The sequence below is a fragment of the Hippopotamus amphibius genome, chromosome 11 (assembly GCF_030028045.1).
Source record: "Hippopotamus amphibius kiboko isolate mHipAmp2 chromosome 11, mHipAmp2.hap2, whole genome shotgun sequence".
Taxonomy (NCBI): Eukaryota; Metazoa; Chordata; class Mammalia; order Artiodactyla; family Hippopotamidae; genus Hippopotamus; species Hippopotamus amphibius.
Window position 1 is genome coordinate 52,682,837 of NC_080196.1, and position 24,069 is coordinate 52,706,905.

The following is a 24,069-nucleotide window of genomic DNA, read 5'->3' on the forward strand; positions in this document are numbered from 1 at the left end:
GTCAATACAATTCTGCATAAAGAAAATTATATCTTCAAGGAGCTTGAAATGAGTTGGGAAATGGTGAATATGTAGAAAATAAATTCAATTTTATTTAAATATAAAATGTAAAAGTAACATAGTAGGGCCAGTGAAGATGATCATGTAGTAGATGATCATGTAGGATGGTATTAATACTTAATTGAGGGCTTATTTTGTGCCGGGAACTTTTCTAAGCACATTACATTCATTATCTTGTTTAATTTTTATAACCTATTAAAGTACTGTTATTATCCACATTCTACAGTTGAGGACACTGAGATCCAGTGAGATTCTAGCTTGCCCATCTGGTGAGTGGAAGAGCTAGGATTTGAATTTAGGTGATCTGGATGTAGAACGCATATTCATTAATGTCTTATCCTCAGCCAAAATAAACTAGTTGACAAATTGCATTATGTGTGTATAGGTACAGTTTTCAATAAATTTTATGCTAATAAAATTTGTGGAGATAGTTTCCCGTATTAGGTCATTAATTAGAAGCTGTTTGTCAAACATATGTAAATTAATAACAATGAAATTTTATGCACAGTTTCATTAAAGGTGATTTTGCTGTCTGTGTGCTACTTTATTTCTTCCATAGCCACCTACTGTAAGGTTGCTCTCTGTTTCCAAATGAAATAACCATTCCTACATCCCCCTACAGTGGGAATATTTTTTGGAATAAAATTGTCCACAACATCATTTATATGTCTTTTACACTGAGATCAACTAGCTTTCTCTAAAACTCTAAATGCAAGTTCAAGTTGCAATTCTTAAAAAAAAAAAGATGCATTTCTTCCTGTAGAGTTCATTTGCTAAATGCAGTTTTTATAGAAGAATGGAGGCTTTAGGTTATGTTTGTTAGTGGTGACTTACAAGGAAGGATCTGGTAAAATTTTTTTTTTTTTTCTTCACAGCATCTTAAAGTACTGGAAGTGGGTAGCAGCTCCCAGTTATTTCTAAAGCATGATTCTCAATGGGTATGCATGTTGAGGGTGTGTTTTTACTTCTTAATAGGCATTTAGCAATTCCTGGATATATTTTGTTTGTCACAACTAGGGAGAGAGGGGTTATGTGTGCTGCTGGTGTGGAGTAGGTAGAGGCTGGATATGCTGCTGACCGTCCTGCAGTGCGTAGGACCTGCCCCACAGCAGAGAAGTGTCCAGCCTGAAAGCCAGCAGTGCTGGAGCTGAGCAGCCGTGTCCAGAGAATCAGAGATCATAGAGCACACTGGTCACGAGGTTCAAAATAGAGAAGACAGCATTGTTGGAGTTAGAGAAATTACCCTTCACTGGTTTTGAATGTCTTAGAGGGAAGTGAGAAAGGGGTTCACTTCTGCTGAAAGCTTCAGTTTAAATATATCTGAATTCAGTATATTAAGCCGTATTTTGACTTTGGTAATTGTGTATTTAAACCAATTTCAGTTGTATTTAAATTCTTACCAGATTATTTTTTAATTTCTTAATTTTCCTAGCTAACGGTAGCCCAAGATGAGACCTACAAGAATGAAAAATAATTAATATTTAGGAATACCATAAATAAATTAATATTTTATCAATGGAAATATAAATTGAGCTGCATATTCTTTGTTCCTGGCATTTCTGTGTGGAGTGTTAACAAAAATAGAGATACACTTTGCCAAGTACACTCGCCATTTTCTGTCATGATGTGTTTGTTTCTGGAAATTTTTTGATAACAAAGTTTTTATCCCTATGTTCACTGTATTTTATCTGTGAATTAGATTCTTCAGCTGTTTAATTCTGGTGAAATTACAGATATAATTCAAAATATGTTTAAAAACAAAATTCCAAAATGCTTTGGGTATTTGAAACAAGATTAAAAACATGACTGTGATTCTCCTTCACGGTAACACGCTGACTGTTCAGTGGTAGGTGTAAATGCCTATATGAAAAATACAGCTCCACTATATCCTGAATATCCTAGTATATAAATGGAATATTTATTCAGTAGTTTTTCACCTTCTCAGTATTTAAGTTTTTTTGAATGAAATTAAATATCCAGTTTTTTTTAAAGCAGCTGTCAGGGAAGGTTTTTCATACTGAATTTCTTTGCTCTTCATCATAAACACAGCGGGAGAGACATTCCATATGTCTAATTATGGCCACCAGATGGCGAGTGTGTGCTGCACTCATGAAGACTAGTGGTGCGTGGTGAAAACCAAATTGGTTTGAGCACTGTGAACCTCTGCAGGGATATTTAGCAGTGGTGAAAGGTGTGGCCTGGTAATGCTACTCTTTGAAATGTGTTTTAAAATCAGACAGGTTTCCATTTGTTTTACAGGAGCTTTTCTTCTTTCCTTGGCTGCTTGCTTCAAATTTATCTGTGGAAACCAAATTAAAACAGTGTCTTCATGTATTTATTATAATACCGATGCTGATTTTGTGTTAAAGTTTTTGCTTTTTATGGTAATTTCTAGCTGTTACTGAATCTCTAATACATTTAAAGCATTCAAAAAAAATTAAGTGAATATTTTTGTGATTGAATACTTTATATTTTACTTATAATTCTGTAAATAAGGCATATGAGCAAATAAAATTACATGTGGTGTAACTTAAGGGAAGGTATGTGGCCTAGCAGAAAGAGCTTAGGCTGTGAAGTCAGATGGCTGGGTGGGAAAATGGTCAGCCAGGTTACCTTACGGAGTTTCTTACAGTGAGAATCAAAAATAATGTTTGTAAGTGGCCTGCTGAGAAGTACGCGTCCCTGGTGGCAGGCTACATGATTTTATTTTTTATTTTTTTATAAATATAAAAACTATTTTATTATTTAGATTTCTCTATAAGATAACCTGTTTTTTTTTTATTGGAATATAATTGCTTTGTACTCTTGTACCAGTTTTTGAGGTACACCAAAGTCAGTCAGCAGTATTTATACACATATCCCCATATTCCCTCCCTCCTTTGACAACACCCCCCCCCCCCCCCCCCCCCCCCGCCCAGTCCCAGCCCTTTGAGGCATCATCCATCATTGAGTTGATCTCCCTTTGTTATACAGCAACTTCCTACTGGCTAATCTGTTTTACAGTTGGTAGTATATATACGTCAATGTTATTCTCTCACTTCATCCCAGCTTCCCCTTCACCCCCACCCCCCCCCCCAACCTCGTGTCCTCCAGTCCATTCTCTGCATCTGTATCCTTATTCTTGTCTTGTCACTGGGTTCATCAGTACCATTTTTTTTTTTTTTTAGATTCCGTATATATGAGTTAGCATACGGTATTTGTTTTTCTCTTTTTGGCTTACTTCACTCTGTATGACAGACTCTAGGTCTATCCACCTCATTACATATAGCTCCATCTCATTCCTTTTTATAGCTAATATTCCATTGTATATATATGCCATATCTTCTTTGTCCATTCATCTGTTGATGGGCATTTAGGTTGCTTCCATGTTCTGGTTATTGTAAATAGTGCTGCAGTAAACATTATGATACATGATTCTTTTTGGATTATGGTTTCCTCTGGGTATATGCCCAGTAGTGGGATTACTGGATCATATGGTAGTTCTATTTTTAGTTTTGCAAGGAACCTCCAAACTGTTTTCCAGAGTGGCTGTACCAACTTACATTCCCACCAACAGTGCAGGAGAGTTCCCTTTTCTCCACACCCTCTCCGACATTTGTTGTTGCTAGACTTCTTGATGATGGCCACTCTGACCAGTGTGAGGTGATACCTCATTGTGACTTTGACTTGCATTTCTCTAATGATTAGTGATATTGAGCATCTTTTCATGTGTTTGTTGGCCATCTTTGTGTCTTCTTTGGAGACATGTCTATTTAGGTCTCCCGCCCATTTGTGGATTGGGTTATTTGCTTTTTTGGTATTAAGCTGCATGAGCTGCTTGTATATTTTGGAGATTAATCCTTTGTCCGTTGCTTTGTTAGCAAGTATTTTCTCCCATTCTGAGGGTTGTCTTCTTGTCTTGTTTGTGGTTTCTTTCACTGTGCAAAAGCTTTTACATTTCATTAGGTCCCATTTGTTTATTCTTGATTTTATTTCCATTCTTCTAGGAAGTGGGTCAAAAAGGATCTTGCTTTTGATGTATGTCATAGAGTGTTCTGCCTATGTTTTCCTACAGGAGTTTTATAGTGTCTGGCCATACATTAGGTCTTTAATCCATTTTGAGTTTATTTTTGTGTATTGTGTTAGGAAGTGTTCTAATTTCATTCTTTGACATGTTGCTGTCCTGTTTTCCCAGCACCACTTATTGAAGAGGCTGTCTTTTCTCCATTGTATATTCTTGCCTCCTTTGTCAAAGAGAAGGTGCCCATATGTGCTTGGGCTTACCTCTGGGTTCTCTGTTCTGTTCCATTGATCTTCCTTTCTCTTTTTGTTCCAGTACCATACTGTCTTGATCACTGTGGCCTTGTAGTATAGTTTGAAGTCAGGAAGCCTGATTCCATCCACTCCATTTTTCCTTCTCAAGATTGCTTTGGCTATTCGGGGTCTTTTGCGTTTCCATACAAATCGTAAGATTTCTTGTTCTAGTTCTGTGAAAAATGCCATTGGTAATTTGATAGGGATTGCGTTGAATCTGTAAATTGCTTTGGGTAGTACAGTCATTTTCACAATGTTGATTCTTCCAATCCAAGAACATGGCACGACATGATTTTAAATTCTAGCTTCTCCACGTACAAGTTGTGGGACCTTGGGAAAATTACTAAATTTTAAACGCTAAATTTCTCCTTTTATATATTTAGGATAGTAATACCTTTCCTAGAATTGCTTTATCCTTTCTAAAACATACAAATGTGATTGTAGTAAGCATGTAACTCTACAGCTTGCTTGTCTCTTAAGAATGTATTCCTGACATCACTTGAGTGGGACCTTGTAGTTCCGTCTCATTCTTTATAGCATAGTATTCCATGGTGACCAGCCATTCTTCTATTTATTTACTTTCCGGTTGTTTTCCTTTTTTGCCAATTTGAACAGTAAACATTCTTGACCTTATCTTTATATTTTGGCAATTTAATTTCTGTGGAGTAGATACTCAAAAGTGATATTGCAGCACAAAGGATATTCTCAGAATTTTAAATGAATTCCTGCTAGCTTACTCTCCAGAAAGTTTTGAGCAACTTACATTCCCACTGGAAAGCATGAGAGCGTCTCTGTGTCTCTTTACCTTTGCCAGCTTTGGATGTTAGACTTTTTTCTTCCTTTCTTTTTTGCTAATCTGATGGGTAAAATTTGTTGAACCACTAGTGAGAGTATCTGTCTTAATATGTGGTTATTTATTGGCCATTTGTATTTTCTCTTAATGGAATTACTTGGTTCACATTCTTTGTCCATTTATATATTTCTTTTACTTCCCTTTAAAATCAAGATGTTTGTTGTATTAGAAATATTTAATGCCATGTCTGTTATACTGCATATATTTCCTCATGTTTTACCTTGTTTCTTTATTGTCTTGTTTGCTTTAGACAAATGTGGATTTTTTTTTTTTTTTAAAATAGAGTAAAAAATATCTGTATCAGTCTTTTTCTTTATGAGTTTTAGGTTTCTTTTCTTGCTGAAGAATACATCCCCACTCCAATAATATAAAATACCATTCTAAATTTTGAATACTACCCTTCAAATTATCTTTAATCCATTATAATTTATTTTTACCTGTGGTTTGACACAGACAGCTTCATCAGATTAGAGAGCCAAACAGTCCTTCGTGCAATATATGTTTAATTTGTTTCTTCACTCTGTTTTGTCTTGCAAATATTTACTGTACTGAATTGTTTCCGTTTTGGTACCAGACTGTTTAGTTTACCATAGTTTTATAGTATATTGGAATATTTAATAGGGAAAGTGCACCCTTATTTTTTTTCATAATTTTGTTGGGAATTCTAGTGTTTATGGATACTTCAAAATCATTTAGTTAAGTTAAAAAGAGTAACATAACCCTTTAGGATTCTGATTCACTTTATAATTTCTATATTATTATAGAAAGCTTTATTATTATTTTTCTTGGTATATTTATTTAAAGTCTACCCACCCAGGAGATTAGAATGTCTTTAGATTATTTAGTGCCCTTCAATAAAATTTTATAGTTTTTTTAGATTAAATTTATTCCTTTGTAGTTTATCATTTTGTCCTTATTGCATAGGATCTTTTTCTGCCTGTATCTCTAGTTTGTTATTGGTAGTTTAAAGAAAAGCTGTTGGTGTTTATTTATCTTGTAACTGACTGCCATCAAATGAATCTTTTTATTGTGCTAATTGGTGGAATCTATTGTATTTTAGTACACAGTGATATCATCTTCAAATAAAGATAACTTTGGGTTCTTAATTCTGTCTCTTTGTTACATTAGCTACAGCATACAAACTGATGGGTTATCCTGGAGATAGTGCAGACTTATGACTCATGGAAAGAGTGAACTCTTTGGTATTTTGCACTTTAATAGGTTTGCTTTTGGTATCTGATTAATAATCTCATCATTTTTTAGGCAGGTTCTTTTTTATACCCATTAAGTATAACGTGAATAAATCACAAGGAAAGGGACCTACTTGACTTTAATGTTTGAAAGAGTCTCTTTTGAGTAACAGGGATCATTTGCTGTTGGTCTAGTCATTAATCTTGATTCTGAATGAGATAGTATTTAAGTAATCTTAATATTCCCAACTGTTGTTATTGTTGTTTTTAGTTAGGACTTCAATATGATGAATTTTTATGGGAAACAGTTCAGTCCATAACAGGCAGGGAATGCAAATCAAACGAAAACAATTATAAAAGCTCCTGTTTATGAGAGGCTGAGCAAGAAAATGTGTTTGTATCTCCAACTTGATCATAGTCTCTGTATTCTTCCTCCAGGGTTACTGTTGAGAAAGTCTTCTGCCAATATATGTTCTCTCTTCCTCCATTTGCTTCCATTACATTCATTTTTAAGCCCTCACTTCCCTGAGAGTTGACAGTTATTACCTAAGATACTGTGCTTATCACTCAGGGCCCATTCGTTTTAAGAGCTCATATCTCTTTTTCATTCTAGCAAATTCTCATAGTTTAGATTATAATTTCCTTTAATCCATTTTCTGTTTACCCTTTCTGGCACTCATTATTTGGAAGCTGAACCTTCTGAATTGGTTGATGTTTCTCTCTCTTATCTTTAATGTTTTCCAACTTTTCTTTTTATTACACTGTTTGAGATATTTCATCTCCTAGGCCTTAGCACTTTTATTTGATACATTGAAAGTCTTTATTTTATTTATTTATATATTTTTGGCTGTGTTGGGTCTTTGTTGCTGTGCATTGGCTTTCTCTAGTTGTGGTGAGTGGGGGCTACGCTTCTTGTGGTGCGCAGGCTTCTCAGTGTGGTGGCTTCTGTTGTTGCAGAGCTCAGTGTCTAGGCATGCAGGCTTCAGTAGTTGTGGCTCGCAGGCTCTAGAGTGCAGGCTTAGTAATTGTGGCACATGGGCTTAGTTGCTCCTTGGCATATGAGATCTTCCCGGCCCAGGGCTTGAACCTGTGTCCCCTGCATTGGCAGGCGGATTCTTAACTACACCACCAGGGAAGCCCTGAAAGTCTTATTTTTAATTTTCCAGAGTTCTTTCTTGTTCTCTTTCTTGTTAATAATGTAGTTATTTATTTTAGTTTTTTTTAAATTGAAGTAAAACATACACAAATGTACAAATAGTAATTGTGGCCGAGTATCAGAAAGTAAACAAATCCATGTAACTGTCACTTTAGAGAAGAAATAGAACATCACTAGCACTCCAGATAGAGCCTCTTAAGCACCTTCCCAATCATTGCTTCCTCCCTCCTGCATAAGGTAACACTGTCCTGACTAGAAACACAACAGGATAGTTTTATATGTTTGGCTTTTTTCTCTCAAGATTCTGTTTGTGAGATTTGTCTGTGTTCTTGACTGTAGCAGTGGTTTATTTAGTTTCATTGCTTCATGGAATTACGTTACATGAATATAGCACAGTCTGTCTGTATTCTTGCTTTTGGATATGTGGGTCGTTTCCAGCTTCACGTCACTACGAATAGTGCATCTATGTATACATTTTTGTTGGATGTTTTAGCTTAGGTTTTCCCAAAAGTAGAGTCTGAGACAGGGGCTATGTAGGTAATTTATTTGTGAAGTGAGACCAAGAAGCACGAGTGAGGGACAGGGAATGACAGAGATGTGAGGAAGCCTCTGAGCGTAAGTGGAGAGATTGGCTGCCGTAGTGAGGGGCACTCAGTCCCGCAGGCCCTCAGAGGAGCCTTGTGAACTGCATCTCAGACGTCTGCCTGAGGGATGGAGGAGGGATGCAGAGCATTTATCAGCTTTCCAAACCCCACTGGTTAGGGGTGGCTACAGAGCATTACCTCCATGCACTTCTGGGTAGTGCATGCACACATGCCTTCAAATGCTTTTTAATACGGGTTTTAACATTTTAGAATTAACTAGAGGACATAGCTTAGAAGGCTTCATTATAAATATGGAGCAGAATGTGTATCAGTCTTGATATAAAAATAAAAATCTAATCAAAACCCAGATGTGGAAGGGAGATTGTAAGTGAAAAACGTATGTGGGTGGGTGAAAAAAAATCTAATTTTTCTTTTTGTAGAATAAACAGATATTGTCTCAAATGGTACATTATTTAAAATTATGATGGCAACTCTGACTACCAAGAACAATTGTAAGGCAGAAACAGAAAGTAGTTATATTTGGTGAGTGGAAGTGGGATGGGAGGAATGCTTATTTTGGGCACTTCTGTGAGACCTGCATTTTTCTACCATATACAGGTTAATTTAATAAATTACATTAAAATGTAGTTTCCATGTACTGATACAGAAAAATCTTTAGGATTTTTAAGTGGAAAAAAAGCAAGTTATGTATACAACGGTGAGTTGTATGTAGCTACCTTTTTTGGTAAGTGTGTATGCGTTTATACTTATATTTGTGTTATAAAAATGGAGAAAAGGTTGAAAATGGGGCAGAGAAACCAAGGGAACAAGTGAGACTTTTTTGATTCATGTAAATGCATTTATTGCTAAGTGAAATGAGCCAGACACAGAATGACAAATCCTGTATGATTTCACTTATTATGGAATCTAAAATAGTCAAAATCATGGAAAGAGAGTAGAATAGTGGTTGCCAGGGACTAGGAAGAGGGGTAAATGAGGAGGTGATGATCAAAGGGTACAAAGTTTCAGTTATACGAGGTAAGTAATATGTACAGGTAGTGCCTGTAGCTAACAATACCACATTGTATATTTAACATTTTTTAAGAGTAGATCTTACAAGTTAAGTGTTGTTACCACAGGCACATGCACATGCACAGGCACACACACACCTTAATAATGATAATATGGGGCGGGGAGAAAACTTTGAGAGGTGGCAGATGTGTCTTTGGCCTTGATGGTGGTGATGGCTTCATGAGTATATACGTATCCCCAAACTCATCGAATTGTATGTACTAAATATGTACAGCTTTTTACATGTCAATCATACCTCAGTTAATTGGTTTATACGGAATAAGTATTGCTATAAAATAAAACTGAAAAGAAATCTTTAAAGGACTAGCCAGATTAAAATTCATGAGTTTATATGTTGAGTTAATATCTTTATTGTGTCCAGAAAGTAGTAGACTAAAACTTACTTTACCTTTCTATTTAACTTGTAAAACTTGGTATAAATGTTTCCTTTGAATATTGGGTTAATAGTGCCCAGGCTAGTGTCAGTAGCAGGTGACATGTGGGAGACGTGCATCATCTGTATTTTCATGAAGAATAACATTTTGTTTTGCAATTTGGGAAATTAACAATTTGTATGCACCTAATTCCTCCTTTTCCCCTGAGGCCTCTTAAGCCTCTTCTCTTTCCCTCCTTCCCTTCCTTCTACCTAAGTCCCTGTGCTGAGGGCTCCTGTAATCCAGTGGGAATGAGACATATGCCGCACCAGAAGATTAAGCTCTTACATGCTAGTGGTGAGGGCCAAGATTTTCCTCAGGAGGTAAATTTCAAGAGGTCATTGTGGAAATTTGTGTTGAACCTGATTGTTTGCAGATGTTCTTTATTCTGGGATTGATGTATTGAGGATTTTAAAAATCAGTGAATAACATATATTATTTCTATTTGTTTCTTCAGATTTATGTTCATCTGCCAAATATAAATCATACAAAGGTTGAAGTTTTTTAAAATTTTAAAAGTTTTATTGTAACTGTTGATGTTATTGGGGTCCCCAGTTCTTAAAGAAGTGTAATAAACCAAAGTTGTACTTGAAGGCTGTGGCATGTCTTTTGCTTGGTATCTACTGTCTCGTGTATCGTGGAAGATTAAAACAAAATATTTTTTTTGTTTGATATATTATTTCAATTTAAACTTCTTATTTTGTTATTTGGTGTATGTTGTCCGTAAATCCTACAGGATTAGCTAGTAGTAAGATTTTACTTTTGGAATATAGATATTTCTATAGAAAATGTGGTTTGTTTACCAGGAAGCAAATCTGTCTATTTGTAGAGCATAGTTCTAATTTAATTTAGATTACATTTTATTTGAATTCAGTAAACATTTTATTTTATTCATCTATGTTCAGTTAGAATTTTATTTTAATCAACTTATCAGAAATTTTTTTCTTAAATTTTATTATATGTAGTTGGAGTAGAGGAAAAAGTGTGAACTGAGAAGGAGTAGGTTTGAATCCTAAAGCCATTGCTACTAGCTCTGGGACTTTGGAGGAGAGACTTAACTGCTCTGAGCTTGAGTCAGAGTTGAGAGGAGTAAATGAAGTATCTGAATATGCTGTGTAGTACATGTGATGATGTTTAGCATAGCTTTAGCTCATAATACGTGCTAATATGTTTTATCATTTTTTAGAAACCCAGAATAACAAAATAATACATTTTAATCTTCTGTCCTTCTATACACAATAAAATATTCATTGAACAAATGTCACAGAGAAACTAAAAAGAATATTTACCTACAATTCTTCAATTTTATATTTTAAACCTATATTTTTAAATAGTAGTTCTCAAAATGCTATTCAGGGACCCCTGCCAGTCCGTGAAATCCTTTCAGAGGATCTGCAAGATCAGAAGTACTTTCATCATAATACTGGGACATTGCTTGCCTTTTTCTCCCAGGGTTGAAGTTTGTGCATGATGGTGTGGGGAACAGTGCTGGGTGAGACTCGGGGGGAAGCACCAGGCAGCATCACCAGGCACCCTCCGTTTAAAAGCAAAACGAAATTGTTCACTTAAAAGGATGTCCTTGGTGAAGCAGTAAAAACTTAATTATTTTATTAAATCTGAGCCTTTGAGTACACGTTGCTTTAATATTCCAAATGACAAAGTAGGAGGTGTGCATAGAAATATGTCTGTTATATATGGAGGCACAGTGGATTGTCTGGGAGAACACTGGTGTGATGGCTTGAATCGTAAGCTCCGCTAGCTGGTTTTTTCTCGGGATGCCATTTTTATTTGAAAGAACAGACAAACTAACTATGGGTATTCTGGCCTGACATCTGACAGTTATTTCCTCAGAAAGAGATGAAGTGAGCCTGTCACTTCAAGAAAGACAGCTTGTGGTACTTGCTACTAATGATAATGAAAGCTTTCATAAAAAAATTATAATTTTGAAAAATGTGTCTTTCTCAACACTTAAACCTCTGAGATTATTGATAATATTAACAATTGTGATTTTTAAAATATTTGTATAATGAAGTGTGAAATTTTACAAATGGGTGAAAGATCCATTCAAAGTGTATGATAGACCAATGGATTTTTTTTTTAAGCTCTTTATTGGAATATAATTGCTTTACACTCTTGTGCCAGCTTTTGAGGTACACCAAAGTGAATCAGCTGTATTTATACATATATCCCCATATCCCCTCCCTCCCGCGACTCCCTCCCACCCTCCCTGTCCTGGACCTCTAAGGCATCACCCATCATCGAGTTGATCTCCCTTTGTTATACAGCACCTTCCCACTAGCTCTTTTACATTTGGTAGTGTAAATATGTCTATGCTACTCTCTCACTTCATCCCAGTTTCCCCTTCGCACCCCCAACCCTGTGTCCTCCAGTCCATTCTCTGCATCCTTATTCTTGCCATGTCACTGGGTTCATCAGTATCATTTTTTTTTGGTTCCGTATATATGAGTTAGCATACAGTAAATGCTTTTCTCTTTCTGACTTACTTCACTCTTTATGACAGACTCTAGGTCTATCCACCTCATTACATATAGCTCCATCTCATTCCTTTTTATGGCTGAGTATATATGTGCCACATCTTCTTTATCCATTCATCTGTTGATGGGCATTTAGGTTGCTTCCACATCCTGGCTATTGTAAATAGTGCTGCAGTGAACATTATGGTACAGGATTCTTTTTGGATTATGGTTTTCTCTGGGTATATGCCCAGGAGTGGGATTACTGGATCATATGGTAGTTCTATTTTTAGTTTTGCAAGGAACCTCCAAACTGTTTTCCAGAGTGGCTGTACCAATTTACATTCCCACCAACAGTGCAGGAGAGTTCCCTTTTCTCCACACCCTCTCCAACATTTGTTGTTGCTAGACTTCTTGATGATGGCCATTCTGACCAGTGTGAGGTGATACCTCATTGTGACTTTGACTTGCATTTCTCTAATGATTAGTGATGTTGAGCATCTTTTCATGTGTTTGTTGGCCATCTTTGTGTCTTCTTTGGAGACATGTCTATTTAGGTCTCCCGCCCATTTGTGGATTGGGTTATTTGCTTTTTTGGTATTAAGCTGCATGAGCTGCTTGTATATTTTGGAGATTAATCCTTTGTCCGTTGCTTTGTTGGCAAGTATTTTCTCCCATTCTGAGGGTTGTCTTCTTGTCTTGTTTGTGGTTTCTTTCACTGTGCAAAAGCTTTTACATTTCATTAGGTCCCATTTGTTTATTCTTGATTTTATTTCCATTCTTCTAGGAAGTGGGTCAAAAAGGATCTTGCTTTGATGTATGTCATAGAGTAACAGTGTGTAAAACGTTCACTTGAAATGGTTTCAGATTCTACCTTACAATCTAACCTTTAAGAATGACTACTTGTTGAGTTTGGTGACACATCAGAGAGGAATATCCAGTTGCCTGAAAAGAGTATTGGAACGCTCCTCCCTTTTCCAATAGAGTATTTTGTCAGAACTTGAATTTTTTTCATGTAGTTCAGTCAAGTAACAAATTATGTGAGTGATTACAGAAGTAGATATGAGAATTCAGTCATCCTCTAGTAAGTCAGATATGAAGAGGTTTGCAAAAACTGTAAAAGCTATTCTCACTAAATCTTATTTTGTTTTTGAAAATGATTTTTTAAATTAAAATGTTATTTATGTTAACATGTAATGGCTTTATTATTTTTAAAAATGAATTTCAGTGAATATTTTAAAGTTTTCTTAGTTTTACTTCCAATATGGTAAGTATAGATGGTAAACTTTATAAACAAAGGCCTTTGAGGTCATCAGTAGTTTTTAAGGGTGGAAAGAGATCTTGAGTCCAAAGGATAGAGGCGTGCTGCTTATTTCTTTTTTCCTTTTAGCTGTTATCCATATGAATACTTAATTTGGGGGTAAAATGATAATTAAAGTCACAGTATGATTTATTAATCCTGTTATTAATATATGGTTACAATAAGTTGGTGTAAATATAGTAATGACAGAAAGGCAAAACCCTTTTCAGGTGAAAACATTCTTGGATCTTTCCAGAAATTAAATGAAATTAAGAGCTAGATTTAACTATGTTGTTGAAAATTTATTCTCTTAAAAAAAATTACACACACACACCGTTTACAATATTCTTAGCTTGTGCTCTCTTTTGAACTAATGTTATAGAAAGGTTTTAGTTGAAAACTGGTTGCTACATTCCTCTTTTCGTATTTTCAGTTATAACTAAATATCTGTATTACTTGTCCGATCTCTTATGCTCTGACCCTGTGTGAGTGGTAGTTATTAGCTTGGAAGATTAGGTAACTTACAGGACACTGATTGGCTCTACCATGAAAGCAACTTAGAGTGTTCATCTGTGCAAAGCACAGTGACCTAAATCAGATATGTCCTCACTGCCCCCGGATTCTGCAAGGGACTTACTGCACTACATTACCAAAAACGAGGCATTTATATACCACTATGGAAAGATTTCGCCTCGAGAAGAAGTTACCCGTATGTATCTAGTCTTGTGTTTTACTTACAAACAAGTTTGAATCTTTCAGAGTTTAATAGTGAAGCTTGAAGAAATGTCAGGCTTATTAGCACTGGCTTAGAATAGTATCATCCTCTGTGTCCTTGGCTGGGGAAGTCATCCGCTGAAAAGAGTAAATCCTTGTGTGACGTTAGCAATGTTTGTAGCATTTTTATTATTCTATAGAATTCGTTTTTTTGATTAGTTAGTATTACTTGAATGAGGTATTAAGCAGTTTTATATAGCTAAGATATTAGGAAGGAAATTACTTTGTCTTAAAGGTTAAATATATTTTGAAGCTAAAGTGAAGTATCTGATAGCTCTGAAATTACTTTACATGGTTAATAATCATAATTTATGGGAGGTGTTACTTTTGGGCTATAGCCATATGTCTTAAAATGAAGAAATTACTTTGTGATAGGGGTCCTCTGATGCTATTTTAATAATGGATTTTGTAAATCTCAGGTGTCAAAAGAGGATAATAGGCTAGGTTTACGACTATATTGTTAAATAATCTTTTAACACTCCTTTTCCCCTAATATTATGCTTTTGGCATGTTAAAGTCTCATTTTTGATCATTTGACCAAGACAGTACAAATTGTGGATCTTGCCTTTTCGGGCAAGATAAATGACTATGAGAGATATTAGTAAGAACTGTTTGAAACAAAACTTAGATTTGTTTAATTTTGCTGGGAATTCCTACTTCTGAACTGAATTTTGATTGTATCATTTGTTGATGCTGGGCCTTTTTGTTTATAAACTGATTGATTAAATTACAAACTGTTGAGTATCTTTCTATATTTGAGCTTTAATTGTGTTCATAAGGAGGCCATAAGTGTGTCCAGTAAATTTTTTAGCCCTGTGTCTTGTCCTTTGGAATATACACAACAGTCCACGAGTATTAACCAAGGGCCAGGCCCTGCTTGATGCTGGAGACAGCGATGAGCAAAACAGACAAGATTCCCTTCTTGGAGCTTACTGCTTGGGCTGGAGAGCAGTGAAGCAGCTGATTACATAAATATGTAATTACAAGTTTTTAGTAAATACCATTAAGAAAAAGTACTGTGTGTTCTCAGTCTGTATCACAGTGGCCTTGGTCTGTTGTCTTCTGGATAAAGAACCACAAGTCCCTTAAGCTGTGTGTGTGTGTGTGTATAAAATGAGAAGATTGAACTGGAGAAGTAAAATCCGTCCATACCTGTGACTCTGTGAGGCCCCATTTATGCATCAGGAATGGAGAAGGTAATTCATTTACCCCTGGTTTCTTGTCATGGGGAGCCCCGCCTTAGCTGTAAATTAACCGATGAGCTGGCCATTTGATTATATTACAGTTTTTTATTCACTGATGTCTCCCCAGTAGCTGGAATGATGCTCAGCATGTAGCATACACTCAATAGATATTTGTTGAACGAATGGATGAGTCCAGACTAGTCTTTATTTAAGGAAATGAGACCTTTTTTTTTTACGGTCCATCAGATTCATGGGGTCGGGATATTAACCAGGGGAAGAATAGGCAAATAGACCATATTGCTGAGGTATTTCCTGGTTCTTTCTAGTTGATTTTGGGCAGAAAAATCCAGTGGAATTCTAAAAATACCTAGGTAATGATAACCCCTGGCTGAGTGAAATTGGGGAATTTTGACAGAATACCTGCTAGACCTTCTGCTGTAAAATATCTGTTGGATCTTTGTGTATGTATGTTTTCCCTTTTGTGCAGAATCCCTGTGCTTTTCTATACATTTTAATTACTGATAAAGTTGAGACAGTTTTTTAAAAAGTGAGTTTTAGAGATAGATTTTATTATTATCCTCATTTCTGTTAATCAATTTATATATACTCGATAAACTAAAGTGAGTGATTCCTATGTGTTTTTTTGGTGTTGGAGCGGAATTAGAACTTGAAATGAATGTAAATATCTCCTCATAGCAACAGTGCCGTAAATATTTGTGATTTATAATTTCAGGTAGACCCTGATGAAGCTTTCCATTTGTCCATGACTCTTGTGCTTTGTAATGAAGTTTCTGACAATAAAGTGTTTCACTAACAATCTTCTTTATTATTGGAGGCTATCACTTGCCAGTTTTTACGCCTCACACCTCTTTGAGTTCTCTTGCTCTTACATTCTTTGACCTCTTCACTTTTTCCCTTTGTAACTTTTTCTTAAAACTCTAGATTGTCTTTAGTGTTAATCATGGTGTGTATTTAAAATAAAAATTTCTGAAGCTTTGTGTTCCAGTGTCTGAATCTATCTGGTTCCTCCTCTGTCTGGTGGCAAAGCATTTTTCCCAGGGCTTTAAAATTTTTTCTGTGGGAATCACATGATTGCCTGAGTTTAAAATTTGCGATTTTAAATTGCTTGAATTTTCCATATACCTTTTATGACTCTTCCACTTACTTTAGAGTAGTGAATCAATCAAAAAATGCCAAGTGAATTCTTTAGAAACTATGGATATCATTCGTTGGCTTTTTATTTTGTGAAACAGTATTCATTGATGATTTCTCCCTTTAACTGGATTAGGAAAGGTTATTTGCTTACTCTTAAGTGTTTTGCCTATAAATTTAAACTTTTTTTAATGTTAAGTTAAACTCTTGGTGGTAGATGGGATAAGGTTGGGAATTGGGAGTATTTGCAAGAAACTTCTATTTTGTGGGACATTACTATTTATATATAGTTTGAGAGATTGCCGTAGGAATCTTGGGGAAAATATTCTGACATACAAATCAACTTTTAGAGCACTACTTAAAGATTTAGGGTTGCTTGTAATACAGTGAAAGTATATGGTAGCTTTATAGTGTTTCCTTGTGAATTGAAGTGTGTATTTCATTTTCTGAAGGGTTAGAACAATGTGAATGAAGTGAGAGTAGTCCCTGTAAGACCTCCTAAAATGGTTAAATGGCAGGAAGCAGCCTCTTATTGAAGAGCAGTTTAAGTATGTATGGCTTAAGTCTGTAACACAACCGAGGACGTGGTGTACAAACTGGCACGTGGCAGAATCACATAGAGGTTGTTGAAAATATGGATGCTTGGGCTCCACCAAAACTACTAGGTCAGCATCTCCAGCACTGGGCACGGGAAGCTGAGTTTTAACAAGCTCTCTAGGTGTGTCTTAATTTATAATGTATCATAAAGCCTGAAAATTTCTTAAAGTAATACAGTTCTAGATCCTTATGCGAGTTAGTTGCCTTCTCTTGGCATTTCATCCTAGATAATTAGGAACGCACTTCCTATGAATAATTCTCCTATACAGCCACAGTACTATTTCAGGATACATTTTGAATCTTCATATCAGTTTTAATTAAGAAATTAATAGGTATTTGTTTCTGTAATTGTTAAGACTTTGCTAATTAATCTAGTTTTACAGCTATAAGATAGATGAGACAGCAGTTTCCTTATTTAGATTCAGTGAAATGTGGGCCTCTTCTGTGCTTGTGCCCTTGTCTTGGCACATTCACTTGGCACCTTGCCTCACAGCACTTGCAGGGGCAAGTAACACTTGTAGATTAGGACCAAGGTAGACAGGTGATGTGGCTTTCAAAAGATTGCATGCTTAAGTCTACCTCTATATTCACGTGGTTAAAATAAATCAAAGCAATATAAAAAACCCAATAAATCCAGAAGTTTACTTCTACTGCCAAAGGTAACTGGTTTTACTGTTTGCTTGTATGTCCTTTCAGTGTTCATTGTGTAAATTCAAATATTCCTCTTCTGGGGACTTTCTTATACAGAAAGTAGTATGCTGCACATGTGGTTCTCTACCTTGTGTGTATTTCATTTTATAATAGGTCTTAAATGTTTTTCATGTCAATACATAGCATCTTCATTTTTTTTAGTAGCTTGGTATTCCATCAAGTACATTGCCATTCCTTTTATAAGGGACCCTCAGGATGGTTTCCAGTCTTTTCCAGTTACAAGCTGCAGTAAATAATCTTGTACATGTGTCATTCCATATACAGAGAATTTAAACTTTCTTTGTGATCTTAAATGGATAATTCTTAAGTCTGTTGTCTTCTATGTTATAGAGCAGTTGTATTCTGATTTTATAAATAAAAATTTGAAACCAAGGCAGAATAATTTTCTAAAGATTAGAGTGAGTCAGTCTTACATTGGTATACTTTGGGTGCCTTTTATCCTTCTGTGTATTTGAGTTTTCCCAGTGCCTTGGCTTTATTTCATTTTAGGTAGGCTTTATAAGGACTAGCTTGTGTGACTTACGTGTCTGAGGTTAAGAATGAAAACATTTTGATGTCAGGGGTGGCTCTTTGCTTTTGCTATTTTTAGTTTTCCACTATATTCTTGGAGTTAAAAAGTGAAGGTTTTTTTCTAGATGCAGATTTAAAAGACATATTAAATTGAAACTTGAATATATATTTTTTTAAATTACCAAAATTACATGTAACAGAAAATTAAACACTACAGCGCTGTCTGCTTCTGCTTCCCCAGCCTCCGTGTGACACAGTGTCAGTAATTTGATGTTTAAGTTAACCTTTCAAATATTTAATATGTACATTTGTTTTTTGTATATATTTCAAAAAAGAACTCAAAATTGGACTTTATATAGTGTATTAACTTTATATTTAGAAATATGGCTTAAAGCATTATCCTATGATAGAATTTAAAATGCAGTGTATTTGTTTCAGAAATGTATTTCCATCTTGAAACATAAATGACTTCTTTCTGGGGGATTTTCAACATACAGCCATGTGCACCCAGCATATTTTGTTGAATTACTTGTAATATGTTAAGATTGGCAATGTGTATGCCTACTCAATATTTGCCTTTATAGCAAACTACCTTTCTAATTCATGTTTCACAGTTGTTGAAAAGTAGATAATGTTTTTAAGGGAAGGGAGAAATGCAGATATCCCCTCCCTGTTTTTGTTTGTTTCTGTTTTTTTTTGTTTTTACACTGTTAAGTGTTATAAATTTTTCAGACTTCAAAAATTTTAACTTTAGTTTGTTCTACAAGTTACACATGAAAGCATTCTCACTGAAAACCCAAACATTAACAATAAAATAATATTCTCACTTGGCTTTACGTCGCTTACTCAATGCTTCAACAGAGGGTATCTAAGGAGAGCAAGGTGAGTGGACCATGAGAAGACGAGTTGATGGACATCCTCTTTCTTACACGCCCCTTTTGGCACACGTGCAGTATTTCTCTATGGTAGATGTTTAGAGGTCACATAGTGTGTGTTTTAAATAAGTAAATATTGTGAGCTTGCCCAGCTGCAGCTGGTTTTAGTGTTAGCTGATTAGTGTTAGTGCATCTAAACATGTTAAGTACATCTGCATAGAAATAAAAGAGGTTTTTTTTGTTTCTTAGGGATGAGAGATAAGTGTATTGTTTTGCTTCCTTGGCAATAGTTCTGGTGAAATGAAAGTTTGGAATGGGAGCAGTTAATCCCTCTCAGAATACACAGTGTGCTACCTCTTGGATCATACAACTTCTGTGTATTTTTTTTTGAGAGACGGCTTCTTTTTTGTACTTACCTATGCAGCCTTAATGATTAAATGGCATGAATCATTGGAGGAAAGTTAAAGATTTTAGAGTGTGACAGATGCTTATTGGGTGGGAATTGTTAGTTCTTCATCCTTGCACATGTGTAAGTGTTTCCTACTTTAGCCTTTCCTCGTTAACAAAGAAGAGAGACTGCCGTGAGGCAGTTTAACCACGCATAGGGATGTCTGTCTTCTTTCTTAGTCCATTATATGGAAATGTATAATGGTCTACATAGGCTGTTTCCCAATCCTTTAATATAAAGCCTTAGCAAGCCCTTTAACTTCTGAGTTTCCTGTATTAGGTTGAATCCGAATTCTTAGAATCATAACAAGTACCTCTTAGATATCCAGGTCTGTTTGATCCGGGTCAGTTTAGATATGTAGCCTTCCTTCAGAAAGAAGGTTTTGGATATGGAAATCTGAATTTTCTTAATATATTGTGTCTGTTTCTGAGTTTTGGGTAGCAAATAGTGAGGGTTTGGATATCAGGGAATTTATTTGAAAATTTAATCACATTGATTCAGTTCTTGAGTTTTAAGATAAGAGAGGATGCTGAGAGTTTGGATAGCAAGGAATAGTTGTATATGAATTTCCTTTGTATGCACTGTAAAAAAAGCTATACCCAAAAGTAAGATATTTTAAGGTCGAAAGTTGGAGGAGACCTTAAAAGATCATTTTACGCAAACTCTTGCTCGATCCTTTCTAAAACAAACTGGCCCACCAGTTGATGCTTAGACATGGAAAGTGGTGAGGAGCCGACTATATTATGTGTCCTTCTGGTTTATTGTTCTGAGTGGAGAAGGAGGTGCTGGGCAGTGAGCAACCACGGAGACTGTGGGGAAAAATATTGTTATCTGATGGATAAAATAACTTCCTTCTAGAAAACTGATAGTCAGTGGAGTACTAACAATGTTGCAATTAATGTTAATATTAGTACTTTATTTTTATTCAATTCTCATATCTTCAGTTGCCTCTGTTGCCTATAAAGTTATCCATAAAAGCATAAGGACCTTCAGAGAGAGCTAATTGTGTTATTTCTCTTCTTTCTGGAAAGCTTTGTTGCTGTTTCTCTCCTGCTTTGGGGGGTGTGTAGCGCTTTGCTGCTGTCTGAGTGGGAACATTTGTCCATCCACTGCTGCCGCGTATTGGCTGCTCTGAATGACTGGTTGGGTCATCTCCCTCTTCATTAGGCCATGGCTCCTTTATGCTCATTTCTGGTTTTTTAGCCTCTTTCTGGGCCATCCCTTTCCTTGCATCCATCTCTTGCTTTGATCCTTTGACAGAAGCATTGTGGGACGGAATCTCTCCAGCATGAACGCCTTGCCAAAGGAGGTTCCGTAGTCTGGGCTACTCTGTGTAACGCACACATGCACACTCCACGAGCTGACCCATGTCACCCTTGAGGTTCAGATGGGCCTTTGTAACATCAGTCAGCTCTTCATCAGAACCTTTGTCTTTTCAAAGCCTCGAGTGTCCTCCTCCAGTGTGTATCCCAGTCCCAGGTTTGGTTGAGCACAGCAGAGTCCTTGTCCACTGACCCCTGCTCATTGTAGTCTGCTTTCTAGTCTTTGTCACTTAAGGTGGAACAGACTTCCCTGAGGACCTGGAAGTGGCAGTGGTGTCCTCCTTGTCACCCTTGCCCACCTAGTCTGAATGCGCCTGTGGGGCCACCTCGTGGTGGCTGTGCTGCCCACCCCAGCAGCAGTGAAGGCCTGCGAGGCTGCAGAGCCCTCTTGGGCATGGGGCCAGTGCGAGCTCAGCTCACATAAGACCTCTGGAGGGAAGGGGCTTCGTCCACGTCTCAGTCAGTAGCACAGAATCTTGTACATACTAAGCTCATAATAAGTAGTTAATGAGGATTATGTAATGTTCTTTTGAAAGTTAAGTTAGAAGTTGAGGAGGGAAGTTAAAGGTAAAATTTTCTTTTAAAAATAGTGCATGTAGTGTTTTACAGTAAATATGGTTAGTCTTTTTGTTGAGCTGAAGAATGGAACAAAATTGTGAAGGTTGACTTTCACAACTCAAAGCTGGACTCTCCTTAGAGGTTAAATTTTGGCATGGCTTTTCCTTCCAGAGGATTAAAAAGTTCTTATAGCTTTGATTGGTTCTTGGTAACTTATGAGTGAAAGTAATATTACATTTTAAGTCTGTGGGCTTAATTTTGACCATTGTATGTTTAGCCATAATCCGCTATCCAGTATCCAAAATAGCTGAGTTAAGCGGAGGTTTTTTGGTTATAATACCTAAGAGCAGAAGAAAGGAAGAAGAAGGAAAGAAAAAAAGTATTCTATATTGACATCTAAGGGTTTCCTTTCCCTCATCCCCAATTTTCTTTAATTTCTGATCTGGTGGGTCATTCCATTTGAAGTGAGTATGTGTAGCGGTTACTTAGTAACTTCCGTAGAAGACCAGTGAAAAATCTTTGTCATTTCACTTCTTCCCATGAGATTTTTGAATAGTGTTCTGTGGATTAAAAAAAAAAGCCTGTAAACAAACTTTCAAAAGAATGCGGTTAGCTGTAATATGAATTCAATTCTTCGAGAGGAAGGCAGTCTGTTACATAGTTTTGGCTGTCTCAAATAACACCTAGTAAGTAGGTCCTCAGTATATGTTGATTTCATGAGTGAAGGAGAATAATTTCTTTTTTAGGGTCCAGATGAAGAAGCTGTTGTGGATCTTGGCAAAACCAGCTCAACTGTGAATACCAAGTTTGAAAAAGAAGAACTAGAGAGTAAGTGTGTGTAAAGTAACTTTTGTTTAGCGGGGTAAATTACTAATGAATGTTTGTTACTGTCCTTTAAGTTTTACCTATTATTTGTTGAGACAGTTTGTTGTTGTTGTCATTGTAGAGCATACATTTAGAACGATGTTCAGCACTTTCCTAAATATAGTTTAAAGAATAATACAGCAAAAACCCGTTTAACCACTACACGCATCTACAAGTAGAATGTTCCCTGAAACATAAATATCAGAACACTTTTCACACTTTACTGATGCTTACCATTACTTAACTTAGAAATTGAAATGCCACAATTATAAAATCAGTTAATTCTTTAATTTCTTTTTTTTCTAACAGCCTAGGTAATTTGAATTATGAGCAAACTATAGCATGCCAGACTAATAAGCCACAGTTATCGCTGGTTGTTATCTAAATATTCTTTTTATAGGTCTGTTAATCAGCCTTTGAAAATACTTACAAAAACCTCAGCATAGAATTGTGTAGCAAATGAGTTACTTGCCAATCTATTTTCCCTGAGCGGGAAGAAGTCCTGACAAATGGTTTCTCTCCCCTTCCTTCCTCCTTCCCTCTCTCCCTCCCTTCCTTCCTTTTTTGAGATAATTTTAGATTTTGCAGAAGAGTTGCAAGAGTATAACAGTGTCCCCTCTATACGTTTCACCCAGCTTTTCTAATATTAACATTTTATTCAAGCATAAGTTTATGAAAATGAAGAAATTACCATTGGTACAATACTGGTAACTAAACTACAGTTTTCATTCAGATTTTACCAGTTTTTCCACTGATGTTCTTTTTTTTGTCTCAGGATCCCACTGAACATCCCAGGTTGTGATAGGACACTTAGTTGTCAGGTCTCCTTAGAGTCTTGTAACCTATGATAGTTTCTAGGTCTTACCATGACCTTACACTTTGGAAGAGTAGTGGTTAGGTACTAGGAGAATGTCCCAAAATATGGGTTTGTCTAATGTCATATTGTGACATTATAATGTCATAGCCCAGATCATGGGTATGTGGGTAGCATACCACACGTGATATGCTCCTCTCATGTGTGGACAGGTGATATCGACATAACTTACTAGTGGTGGTGTTAATCCTGTTTGTGATAGGTGTTTCAGATAGACTTATTTTGGGGTCTTTTTGAGACCTACATTTTAAAGTGTTCTGTGACAGCTGAATGGGGCCATTGCTTTACAGGAAGAGGTGGAAAGAGACACAAATAAGTGTTCACATTAACTTCCTGAGATGGAAAAAAACCCTGTCTTTTAAAATTGGCTTTAAAAGTTTAGGCTTACTAGGGCTTCTGCAAAGAACTTCAGTTACCTAGAAACTTGATTCTATGGATTGTAGGCACTAGACAGGTGAAAGTTTTCAGCAGTAATTTTATTAATTCGAATGTACAGTGATAGGTGTAATGCATCACTTGTTGTTTAATGTCATTCCTCATAGCTGGGATCCAGAAAGTGAGGAGAGACACTTGACTGTCATCCTGGCCTCCTCTGGTTACCTCTGGGCCCTTAGCTTTTCATACTTCGTACATATCTATTGATAAATTTCAGTGTCAAGTTTGAGGGAGAGAATAAGTTTATCTCAGAGTTTGACTGAATAGGCCTTTGATGGAATAAAGTAAAGGTGAAAGAAAAAATTATGACAGAGAACACTAAAGGAAACAATCAAAGCAGAAAAAATAAT

At 36.1% G+C, this 24,069-nt stretch overlaps 1 protein-coding gene across 6 annotated transcripts in view; it reads left to right on the forward strand.

The window, feature by feature from the left end:
• Positions 1-24,069, forward strand: part of SLC4A7 (solute carrier family 4 member 7) — a 115,494-nt gene that overhangs the window by 19,019 nt on the left and 72,406 nt on the right. For all 6 annotated transcript variants that reach the window (XR_009047923.1, XM_057698268.1, XM_057698264.1 and 3 more), the window contains exon 2: positions 22,293-22,374. Coding sequence is in view for 5 of the 6 variants with exons in the window: in XM_057698268.1 (XP_057554251.1) it covers positions 22,293-22,374 (82 nt within the window). In the remaining variant the exon portion in view is untranslated. The remainder of the gene's footprint in view (positions 1-22,292; positions 22,375-24,069) is intronic.